At 55.2% G+C, this 12,295-nt stretch overlaps 1 protein-coding gene across 1 annotated transcript in view; it reads left to right on the top strand.

The window, feature by feature from the left end:
• PADI1 (peptidyl arginine deiminase 1) overlaps positions 1–12,295 on the top strand; it is a 37,866-nt gene that overhangs the window by 17,705 nt on the left and 7,866 nt on the right. Inside the window, exons 2-11 of the mRNA XM_035020236.1 lie at positions 1,061–1,241; positions 2,422–2,494; positions 3,114–3,175; positions 3,569–3,686; positions 3,818–3,943; positions 5,436–5,608; positions 5,758–5,861; positions 6,255–6,378; positions 6,782–6,889; positions 8,213–8,364. Coding sequence (XP_034876127.1) covers positions 1,061–1,241; positions 2,422–2,494; positions 3,114–3,175; positions 3,569–3,686; positions 3,818–3,943; positions 5,436–5,608; positions 5,758–5,861; positions 6,255–6,378; positions 6,782–6,889; positions 8,213–8,364 — 1,221 coding nt within the window. The remainder of the gene's footprint in view (positions 1–1,060; positions 1,242–2,421; positions 2,495–3,113; positions 3,176–3,568; positions 3,687–3,817; positions 3,944–5,435; positions 5,609–5,757; positions 5,862–6,254; positions 6,379–6,781; positions 6,890–8,212; positions 8,365–12,295) is intronic.

Below are 12,295 nucleotides of genomic sequence, written 5' to 3'. Positions count from 1 at the left end.
TAGGGTATGGGCTCCACATGGGGGGGCCTAGCTCTCAGAGCAGAGTGAGAGGGATAGGGAGGAGGGGGAGACGGTCGGGGCAAGGTGCAGCATTAAATGGGGTGATGGGGGCTCACTGAGAAGGTGACATTTAAGCAGAGCCTTGAAGAGGGTAAGTGAATGAGCCTTGTGGACACCTGGGGGAAGAGCATTCTATGCAGAGGGAACAGCCAGTGCAAAGGCCCTGAGGCACGACAGACGGGCAGCTTCATGGAACAGCAGGAAGGTCAGTGTGGTGGGAGCAGAGTGGGCGAGGGGGAGCATCATGGGGAGGAGAGGTCAGGGAGGTGGCAGGGGGCAGATCACAGGGGGCCTTGTAAGCCGCTGTGAGGACTGCCTTTTACTGAGTGTAACGGGTACTGCTACTTTTGGGCAAAGGAACAACACAATCTGCTTTAGTGTGTCGTGTGCAGAACAGATGGGCGGGGTTGGGGGGGCACAGGTGGGTCTGCAGAGACCAGTGAGGAGGCTGCCCAGCAATCATGTGGTGACGGTGGAGGTGGTGAGAGGTGGATGACCAAGTGGGTTTCCTATTGGATTGGAGAATTTGGAGGTATCAGAATGGGGAGCCTTGGTGTGGGGGTCGGAGGTTATCCAGGGGTTTGCTGTCTTTGCTCTCTGGAGCCTCGGGGACCGCTGTTAGAGGGGGGGTGTTAAATGCTATGGTTTGGCCCCATACCCCGCTCCCCTGTGTCTGTCTTAGGTCCTAGGTTCTGCACGGAGTCCGCCGAAAGGGCCCTGCCACTAGAGTAAAGCCCCATGTTACAGATAGGGAGGCTGAGGCCAGAGGACAAGACGAGGTGCCCAGGGTGGGTCACGTGGGAATCAGTGGAGAGCTGGGACGGAGCCCAGGCTGCCTGGCGCCCAGTCGGGCTGGGCTCCTGGCCAGTGGCAGTCCCCTGCCGCTCCCCAGTCCAGCTGTTAGGGGTGCTGTTTGTGTGGCTTGGCAGCCCCCACCCGCTACCCCGCCGTGGTCTCTCTCCTGAGCCCCCTGGAGACTTGCCTCTCTCCTTCCTGTCAGTGATGTGCCCAAGGGGGCCGAGACCTTCGGGGTCTCTGGGAGCTCCGGAGTGGAGGTTTTCATGGTCTACGACCCAGCTCGAGTGACAGTGCCCACAGGCAAGTCCCGCTGGCCCCTGGGCACCAATGTGGAGGTGACCGTATCTGTGGATGCAGCCAGTAAGGACTTACATGATCTCAAGGTAAGAGGCCACGTCCCCACAGTCAGGGGCCACGTCTCCCACCCCCTGCACGCAAGCATAACCCCATCACATCACCCCTGCGCCGCCAAACCCCACGAGGCTCTGAGAGCAGCGTCCACACAGCACATCTTGAAGCTGCAGACACCCCGGACACGCACGCGCACCCCAAGGCTGCAACGTCACCCATACACACACGAATGAGTCCCCCCATAAACACAGCCTGCCTACTCACCCCCTCAGTTCACAGGCACCCTCACGTGAACGCCTGTGTTCAACCTCCGCACAGACCCCCAAACAAGCCCCGTAGCGGGCAGGACCCTGTAGCGGCGGCCGTGCACACGCATGCGCGCATGCACAGAGATGCAGGTGTCCACCGGGATGTGCACCTGTCCTCATATCTAAGGAAGGAGAAAGACTTCTCTTTCCTGGACAGCCCCCTCATCACTCACCCCCAGACGCCCACCACACACACAGTGACCCACTGGTTCACTGACATGGCCCTTTCTCCCCCGACAGGGGAGAAGCAGAGACTGTTTAGCTATTGAGAGCAGGGGTCCTGGAGCCTGCCATGGATTCAAACCCCACCTCCCCGGCTCACTAGCTGCATGCCTGCAGGGAGGGCCGGGAGTGGCCTCACTGGGAATAGGCCTGGTCTCCTGGGGCCATCCTGGGAGCTCACTGAGATGGCCTGGGTAGAGCCCTTGGCATGGGTTCGGGACCATGGGAAAAGCTCTGTGACCATTGGTTTTTATTGGGAGTGGGGGTGGGGGCGTGTGGTCATTATTCCCATTTTACAGAAGAAGAAACAGAGGCTGAGTAACTGGCTGATGTCAATGGCGTCAGCCGTCCCTCCCCTCATTCCTCCTCTCTGACATCTCCATGGATTCCTGAGGGTCCAGCTGCTCCCTCTGGGACCCGCCCCACCCTACTCAGCCCTCCTTGCTCCTCAGCCCGGCCCTGGAGCCTGGGAGGCATCCACAGCCTCTCTAGCTGGGGAAGGCAGCTCTGAGTCCAAGCCAGGAGCCCGGGAATCTTGGACCTTCTGCAGCGGGGAGCACCTCGGGATGGCCAGGCCTCCCCTGCCTCGAAGCAGGACTGTCGGGGTGTGCCCCCACGCCCCCTGCCACTGCCATCTCTTAGGGGTGGTCGTGCTGGCTTAGGGCTAATGATGTCCCCACAGGTGAAGGTGTCCTACTTCGGGGGGCATGAGGGCGGCGCCCTGGGCCACAGCGTGCTCTACCTCACTGGCGTTGGTAAGTACCACCTCCCTGGCTCCCCGTATACCCCCCCACCCCTCCATGTTGCCTGCTTGAAGGTCTTAGGGGAACCCCTGAGTGCAAGGCCCATGGCCATCTTCTTCCACCCCGAGGAACTTCTTCAGAGGCCTTTAGTTCAGTCAGGGATGGAGACCCAGCAATACTTAGGGCCACCAGAATCTAGAAACTGCATGGCCCATGGCTGACAGCTAGACCCACCTTAGGCCTCCTTCCTCCGGAGGCCCACCTGTCACACCACTGGAACTCCAGGATTCCTCGCTAAACCTCAGAGATCCGCGAGCCGCCTTCAGCCAGAGCCCTGGCCGCTGGCTCCGACAACAGTGGAACCAGCACCTAGAGCCTCAGCTCGTTCCCAAGGGCCACCAAGAGCTAGCAATTCAGCACGCATAGATGGGCAATAAATTCATGAGCCGGAGACCGGGTCCCTCCAACATCCAGACCACAGGGGGCAGCCGCACGGCCTCCCGGGCATTGGGTGTGGTCCCCAGGATGGGTCTTCCTGGGTCTCGTGGGTGAAGCTCGCCTCAGCCTGGACATCATGGGCATGAAGGCGGGACTGGGTGAGCCTCTGGTGCCCCTCTCCACTCCTTTACAGACCTCTCCCTTGATGTCGACACGCATCGCACGGGCAAGGTGAAGAGGAGCCACGGCGACAAGGTGACACTCTCCTGGCCACCCTAGGCTGGCAGGGTTGACAGGCAAAACCTCTGTCCCCCAAGCAGGGCCAAAGCTCAGTGGGTTGGTGAAGGTTGTTTCTGGAACACCCTTCCTCTTGAAGGAGTGATACCACCCTTCCTCCTCCAGTGCCATGCCTGGGTGGGGCCACCATGTATGGCTGCATAGGTTGTTCACTGCACAAGTGCGGGGTGGATTCTGGGTCTAGAGACCTGGAACTCCAGTCCCCAAATCTATGATCCCTCTTTAGATCTTGAAGCAAACCCAGAAAACAGAAGTCTCCATGTTAACAAAGCAGCCAGCCCTAGCCAGCTCCAGAGCCCCTTTCCAGCCCTCTGGGTCCCACTGACCCCAAAGCCTCTTGTTTTGCCACAGAAAACCTGGCGCTGGGGCCCCGAGGGCTATGGGGCCGTCCTACTGGTGAACTGTGACCGGGACAGTGTCACATCCAGAGGGCCTGACCTCACCAACAGCCAGCTGGCATCACTGGATGGTATGTGACAGAGGGGTACGTGGGGATGTCCAGGGCAGTGGCCTGGGGCAGTAGAGGCTGGGGGAAGTGGGGGGGGGTAGACTGTCAGCGGGGTGCAGGGAGGGCTGTCTCAAGGGCGCCATTCTCTGCAGACCTACAGGACATGTCCCCCATGGTACTGAGCTGTGACGGCCCAGACAAGCTCTTCGACAGCCACAAGCTGGTCCTGAACGTGCCCTTCTCGGATTCCAAACGAGTGGGGGTCTTCTGTGCTAGGGGTGAGTGGCCTGCTGGGGCCGCTTTCCTCCCTGCTCTGCTCATTCTCTGCTTCCCAAACTCTTTTTTCTCTTATACATATCCCCCCCCCCCCTCCAGCATCTTCTATACCTCCCTCTACCTCTGATGAACAGCCACCCCAGCCGCTCACAGCATACTACCTAAGAAGGAGGTTCGAAAACGAGTCCCATTTTATAGAGGAGGCCACTGAGGTTCAGATGCAGGAATCCACTGTCTCTAAGTCACACAACCAACGGAGAGTGGAACAGGCATTCAAGCCCAGATCTCTTAAGCACCAAACCCCTCCTCTTTCCACTGCCTGCCCCCCCGCCCCATCCCAGTCAGGCAGCATGGGATGAGCTCTGGATGCACCCCCGGCTCTGTCCAGACTGGGTGAGGTGGGAGCAAGAACTAGCAAAGCTGAGGCCCAGGCCAGCCCTTAGAACTCTTATGTTCAGATTTTATATATCAAAATCTGTGGCTTAAAGAAAATATACCCATCCTTAACCCTGAGCTGCCTTTACTCGTTTTTATAAATAGAAAGAGGCTTTTCCTGCCCCTTTGTTTCTTCCCCCCTTACCTTCTTCTGTTCAAACTGACCCAGAACTTGTTCTGGCCACTTAAACCTGGCAGGAGCCAGAATGTTCCTCCTCGTGCACCACTGGCGTAAGTTTAGGCACAGAGCCCCGCTTGGAAACACTTACTGGGACGCCAGAACGTGAGCAAAGTCTCAATCAGTGAACGGATAACCTTTCGCACGGAATGAGAGTGTGCCAGGGTGACCTTTCCCAGATAAGCCTCAGGGCAGAAGGGAAGGGGGCAGCGCAGAAATACTACAGGCCAGGCGCTTTAAAAAAGAAATTGAGGTGAAATTCACATAATAGGAAATTAACCATTTGAAAGTGGACAGCTCCCCGGCACTTAGTTCTTCCTTGATGATGCTCTGCAACCACCACCTCTATCTAGTTGCAAGACCGTTTCCTCACCCCCACGTAAAACCTTGTACGCATCACCGGCCACTCCCCAAACCCTCTCCCCCCACCCCCCAATCCTAGGTATCCCGTAATCTTTCTGTCCCTATGGATTTACCTGTGTTGGATACTTCCCTGTAAATGGAATCATGCAATATGTAGCCTTCTGTGTCAGTTCGCGAATGATTTTCAAGGTTCATCCACATTGTAGCATGTGTCAGCACCTCATTCCTTTTGACGGGTGGAAAATGTTCCATTATATGGACGAACCACAGTTTGTTTATCCATTCATCCGTTGATGGACGTTTGGGTATTTTCCGCCTTTTGTGCGGGCTGCTTTTATCTCTTTATCTGAGAGACACTGAGTCACTGAGCCAGGGTCACACAGCTTGCATGCAGTGGGGCTTGAGGGGAGCCCCAGCAGATCTAAAACGAGGGTGGCTCTGCCCCAGATCCCTGGACTCTGGTTTCCTCCCTGCCATCCCTCGTCCCAGCGCCAGCCCTTGACTCTGGTTTCCCCTAGGCGGGAATTCCCTGAAAGACTACAAGCAGGTGCTGGGGCCTGGGCACCTGTCCTACGAAGTTAAGCGGCAGCAGGGGGAGCGGAAGATCAGCTTCTTTGTGGAGGGACTCACCTTCCCTGACGTTGATTTCTTGGGGCTGGTCTCCCTCAGTGTCAGCCTGGTGGACAGGGAGGTATGTACAGTGTTGGGGGCTGGGGTGGCAGCTGAGGGTTTGGGGGACCAGTTTGGAGTCTCTGGGGCTGGGCAGGCGGGGGGACTGGGGGAACTTGAGGCCTGATGGGGCTCCCTGCAGGGCCCACTTAGTCCTCATTTCCCCCCCAGACCCTGCCTGAGGTGCCCCTCTTCACAGACACCGTGGCCTTCCGCATGGCCCCCTGGATCATGACCCCCAACACCCAGCCCCCCCTGGAGCTGTATGCATGCAGGTGAGGCCTCACCCCTCCTGCAGGAACTCCACCATCTCTGGACTGGTAGAGATAGGAGCAGAAAACTGTGTCCGCCGTTGGGCCCTCACTCCCTGGACGGGTGCGTTGAGGTCACCCATGGGTGCAGGCTGGACAGGGGAGAGCAGCAGGCTGGCTTGGGCTGGTTGGCCCCATCCTGTGCTGAGCAGCTGAGGCCCCGGCTGTGATCACTGGCTCCGGCGTCAGTGTCCCTGCCTCTACCATGTCCTGCCTGTGGGACAGCTCGGATCGAGTCTGGGCAGCGAGGCTAGGCTCTGGTGAGGCAGCTGGTGGTCGCAGGAGTGGGGTCACTGGTGGACGGGACCAAGGTAGTCAGAGGTCACTATTATGTTCCCCTATCCCTGTGTTTTGCAGTGTGGCAGACTCTCACGGCCCAAATAAGAAATTTCTGGAAGACATGTCTGACCTAGCATTGAAAACCAACTGCAAGCTGATCATCTGCCCTCAGATTGAAAATCGAAATGACCGCTGGATCCAGGTGGGCGCAGGAGCAAGGAGGGTGGCCCAGGACGCCTGGGTCCCCATCCTTTACACTGACTTTGGGAAATGGGTCCTGCACAGGTTCCTAAGCAGCCTGGCCTCCCAAGAAAAGCCAGGACTCGGTCGGGGTGGCGGGGGGGCGAGGCACAGGCAGCTTAGGGAAACACGTTCCCACTGCCCCTATCATCCTAGTCTCTCCCATTTCCCCCACATGCTTGGGTCCCAGACAGAGTCCCCTCCCAGTTGGGGTCCCAAGAGGCCTCACCTGTAACCCTGACCCATGCACACCCAGGTCTTAGGGAGCATCTGTGGCCCCACCCTGGTCCAGGTATGAGGGGATCACCCCGTTTGGAAAATCACACTTGGGGACACCACTGTGATCTCTTCTTTTCCCCTCCTAGGATGAGATGGAGTTTGGCTACACCGAGGCCCCTCACAAGTCTTTCCCAGTGGTCTTTGACTCTCCCCGAAACAGAGGTCTGAAGCATTTCCCCTATAAGCGGATCCTGGTATGTGGCAAAGGGTGGAGTGGAGGTCCCTTGGGGGGCTCCTCCTATAGGATTTCGCTGGTCCTGGTCCTTATCCTTTAGGGGGGCTAAAGGACACAAATGGTGGGGAAATGGAGTTGGGATAGAACATGCAAATGACATGCAAACAACATGCAAATCCCCCCTGTTCTGGGAAGTGCAGGCCAGTAAAGTCCTCCTGGGGAGCCCTTCTCTCCCATGTGGGTGGAAGTCAACAGAAGGGTCAGCCCTGGGGAGACCAAACTGCATCGTGGGGGAACGCGCCGTTAGTGAGCCCTCATGACTCTTGCCTTTATGATGTGGGGCCTGTTTTCAAGTAACAAATGTTTTCTGAACACCTGCTGCGGGCCAGGCCCCATGCTGCCTCTCATGCACAGGATGGGGATAAGAGCCGTCCCAGCACGCATGTGCTGTGTTCCAGGCACCCGGCCCTAGTTTTGCACAGTCACTTCTCGAATCCACAGTCCTGTGGATAGCTGCTGTGTTCAGCCCCTCTTTCCGGAGGCTCAGAGAGGTGAAGTAACTTACCCTAGGCCAAGCAGCTAGGGGCACCAAGAGGTAAAACCAGAGGGACTGTCCACACAGCCCTACCACTGCACTGAACTGCCTTTGGAGGTGGGCCTGAGGCCTACAGCTCACCATCTCTGCCTGGTTCCCAGCTCCCACAGCCCCGGCGCAGGGACAGTGCCCGCGTCCAGGTCGGGGCTGGGAGGGGGAAGTCTGGGAGCTCACGGGAACGCGGAGCAGGGCATTTACCTCAGCCTGGAGAGGCCGGGGCCGGGTCCCAGTGCAGGTGACAGTGAGCCCTGCAGGGTGAGTCTGCATCAACCAAGGGCCTGACCCCAAGCCTGGGCCTGACCTGGCCGGGGCGTTCCCTGTTCATCTCTGCTCTCATCTTTACTCTGTCCTCCCTTCCACTTGCCCTGCGTCTAATTTGCTGTTCTTTTCCTAGCTGGGAATGGAAGCAAGATTTTTCAACCCTCTCTCTTCCTAATATGTGTGTTCAGAGCTACAGCCGTTCCTAGCCGGAGCCTCGAGAACACCCCACAAGTTCTGGTGGGCTGCATGCTTATCACCTTACACTTCAAAATATTGTCTAGTTTCCACTTGGATTTCTTCTTTGACCTAAGGATTCTTCAGAAGTATATTGCCTGATTTCCCAGCATTTGGGGATTTTCTTGTTATCGTCCTTTTGCAGACTTGGACTTTAATTGCATCCCCCCACCTCCCCGCCCAAGAGGTGTCACTTCCTGTCCTAACTGACCCCTCCTTCTGGGGTGGGGGGGCTTGCTGGTCCTCCCCTAGGGTCCCGACTTTGGATATGTAACCCGGGAGATCCTGTCCGCTGGTGCCTCCAGCCTTGACTCTTTCGGCAACCTGGATGTCAGCCCGCCCGTCACAGTGGGCGGCAAGGAGTATCCCCTGGGCCGGATCCTCATCGGCAGCAGCTTCCCCAAGTGAGAGGCCTGGCGGGAGGCGGGAGGGCGTGGGGATCCCTGCAGCATGCACCCTCCCTCACCCCAAACACAGGTCTCCAGTCTGAGAAGCGGTCTTCATTCCTGCTCGTGGTCCTGGAGTCAAAGACTTCGAGTCCTAGAAACTTAGATTTATTATTATTATTTTTAAAGATTTTATTTATTTATTTGACAGAGAGAGACAAGCAGGGGGAGTGGGAGAGGGAGAAGCAGGCTCCCTGTGGAGCAGGGAGCCCGATGCGGGGCTCGATCCCAGGACCCTGGGATCATGACCTGAGCCGAAGGCAGACGCTTAACGACTGAGCCATCCAGGCGCCCCTAGAAACTTAGATTTAAAGTCTCATTTCTCTTTGGAGAAAACTCATGAACTAGAAACCCACGGTCTTTGGGCCTGCCTAGTATCTCATGAGCTTCATTAGTCACCAACTACATATATAAGGGGAGGCCTGACATAAAAAGCCAGATTTCCAGCTTTTTTTGAAACATGAGAATTGTCGGGGAGGTGATGCACGATGTGACGCAGAGGCAGGAGATGGACCTGGTGACCTCTCCCAGTAGGTCAGAATAGCTGCTGTTCTAGCAACAGCTTAAAGGGCCCAGGGGTCACCAGGTGGCTACCGGTGAATGAGTGGCTGGGCAGGACACCAGGGTGGCAGAGGTGACTTGGTGGGTCCCACCCTGGACAGCTGTCATCAGGCAGGAAACAAGGTATATAGGGGTTAGTGCTTAGACAGGTGACAGTATCTGCTAAATCCTGCTGAGTGGGTCCCCACCCTGCCTGCAGGCAACCGAAGAATGGGGTGCGCCATCCAGGGATCCTGGCAGGGTCCTTGGCTTCCTGTCTGGAGATTAAGCCCGCCAAGGGCACCAGAGGCCACCTTCTCCTTTGTGTGTGGGGGTGGCCTGGAAACCAGGTGAAAACCCCAAGGCCTGACTGACATCTAGAGCAGCCGGGCAGTCATAGGAAGGTCACCCAGCCTCGAGTGGTGACCCTGGCAACCTTGAGGTTGTGGATCGGGCGAGGCGAGGTTTCCTGGCACCAACCCCAGGCACGTAGCTGGATGCCCGGGGCTGAGGTTGGCTAGAGCGAAAGGAGCGCTCACCTAGCTGGTGACTCACGCTCCGACACTACTCGGGGACCTGATTTCGCCCACAGCCCCGGAGACGGAAGGACCTGGGGGCCTCCGGGTAGTGCACCTGTGCTTCAGGGAGGGACCCAGGAGGAAGGAGCACAGGCTTGGGAGCACAGATGGGCTTGGGTTTGAGTCCTACCTCTGCCATATACTAGTCATGTGTTTTGGGGTATACCACCTAAGCAGCACTTACTATAGTGCCTGGCACATAGTAGGCGCTCAATTAACTCATTTGAAGCTATTTATTTTATGCCTACTATGTGCCAGGCATGGCTGAAGATGCTAGGGATATATCAGTACGCAACAGATACATTATGAAATGAACAAATTATTTTATACTCCATGCCTCAGTTTCCTGTCTGTGAAATGGGTCTATTAAAAATCTCTGTGCTAGCTATATAATCAGCACTAGTGGGGATAAAGAATTCATGTTAACTGTCTTCTGAATGTTTAAGTATTGTTTAGCTGGGCCCCCAGCAGTGGGTCTCCTATGAAGCAGGTTGGAACTCATTGGACAAAAGTTATTAACCACCTACTATGTGCCACGAACATAAGGATTTACCCTCATTTAATTTAAGGATTAGCCTCATGTAATTCTTTTTTCTTTTTTTAAAGATTTTTTATTTATTTATTTGAGACAGAGAGAATGAGAGACAGAGAGCATGAGAGGGAGGAGGGTCAGAGGGAGAAGCAGACTCCCCGCCGAGCAGGGAGCCCGATGCGGGACTCGATCCTGGGACTCCAGGATCATGACCTGAGCCGAAGGCAGTCGCTTAACCAACTGAGCCACCCAGGCGCCCAAGCCTCATGTAATTCTTAGAAACAGCCCTATGAGGTTGGGATGATGATTATCCCCATTTCACAGATGAGGAAGCTGAGGCTCAGAAAGGGGAAGGGAGTGCACTCATTTATGCATTCATTTACCTGACTCTGTAAATATTTATTGAGACTTCCCATATGCCAGGTCTGCGACCCTGGATAAAAGAAATGTTCTGGAAGCTCCCAGGTTCAGAGCAAGGCCTGGGGATAGGAAGGTGGGGACCTCCAGTGCAGCTGTGACCCAGTCCACTGACCATTGTATAGATAACCAGGAGCAAGGTCCTTGGTAAACAGAAGGGGTCCCTGAGGCTCAGAGAGGTACAGCTACTGCCCAGGATCACACAGCAAGTTAGCAGTAGAGTCAGAATCCAGATCTCCCCCTTGGACCCCAAACTAAAATTTAACACTCAGGCTGAGGTCCTGTGTTCCTGTCTTGGCTTCTTTCTGACCTCAGCAGTGAACAAACAGCCAACCTATATTCATTCTAGCAGGGAGAAACAGACAATAAGCAAAACTAATACATAAGTAGATAATATAGGGTGTTAGATAAAGGAAACCCTGGGGAGAAGCTGACAGTTAAACAAGGCCCTGAAGGAAATGAGGGAGTTGAAGATGTGGGTATTTGGGAAGAAAACGTGCAAAGGAGTGGAAATGGTCAGTGCAAAGGCCCTGAGGCAGGAGTGTGTTGGAGACATTAGAGGAGCAGCAAGGAGGTCCATGAGCTGGAGCTGAGTGAGCAAGGAGGGGCACGGTCGGGGATGGTCAGAGAGCTTAGCAGGGCAGAGTTCAGATCATGACCAGCGCCTGTTATTTGTACGTACATCATAGGGGAATCGTGGACATTAAGCAAGATACTTAGTATTAGGAGCCTCAGGCAGGCACACGCTAGGTGCTCAGTAAGTGTCCTGTCCATTCTCTGCTTGGGTTCTCCCCGCTCCGCGCCCCATATTTAAAAATCATCTTTAAGCAATTCTGCCCCCTGGTGGTGGTTTTGATGTGCCTCCCAGCACAGGTCTGATGCTTCCCAGGCTGGCTTGGGCTGGCGGGGCCCCTTCCTCAACCTCACGTGTTCCTGATTCTGCTCATGAACATGTTCTGGGGTCTCGCTCTTCTCCACTTTAGGATCTCACTTTAGGAAGTCTTTTTAAATTGCCAGCACTGTCATAAAATAACAGAAATACAAGAAAAATATTTTCCACAGTCCTATCCCCCAGATCAAATCAGTGTTGTCATTTATCATTGCTTGTTGAGTCTACGGCATATTTGAGTGGTAGAGACCATGGACTATTACACGGCTGTTCAAAAGCATATCATTCACAAACGGTTTTTGAGCATCTGGTATGTAAGAGGTGCTAGGAGCCCAGAAGTGAACGTGGACAAAATCTCAGCCCTCCTGGAGCTTACATTCTGGTGGGATGCCAGGCAATACACGAGATAGCAAGTATGCCAAATAGTACCAAATGCTGTAAAGAAACATAAATCTGGGAAGAGGATTGAGGGATTGTTCAAAGGCCTCATAGAGAAAGAAGATGACATTTGAGTTAAATCTGAAGATGGAAGTGAGCCATGGGGAGATGGGGAGTGGGCAATAATTCTTGGTACAGAGAACAGCATGTGCAAAGGTCCTGAGGCAGGACTGTACCTGGTATGTTCAAGGGGCAGCAGGACGCCAGCATGGCCAGAACTGAGCAGATGAAGAGGAGAGTGGAAGGAGGGAGTTGTCAGGATTGGTAGGGGCTATGCGGGTCATTGTGGTGCGGACTTTGCATGTACAGCGAGGGAGACAGGGGTGGTGGGAGGGTTTTGTCTGGAGGAGGGAGGTGATCTGACATATTTAAAAACCTCCGTCTGGTTAGACTGCAGGGGAGCAAGGGTGAAAGCAGAGAGACCAGGGAAAGAGGCAAGCCACTAGAATTCCTTTTCTTTTTCTTTCTTTCTTTCTTTCTTTCTTTCTTTCTTTC

This window comes from Mirounga leonina, unplaced genomic scaffold (genome assembly GCF_011800145.1).
Source record: "Mirounga leonina isolate KUSES-001 unplaced genomic scaffold, KU_Mleo_1.0 Mir_173, whole genome shotgun sequence".
Classification (NCBI taxonomy): Eukaryota; Metazoa; Chordata; class Mammalia; order Carnivora; family Phocidae; genus Mirounga; species Mirounga leonina.
The sequence above is the reverse complement of the archived record's forward strand: the minus strand, read 5'-3'. Positions and strand labels throughout refer to the sequence as shown.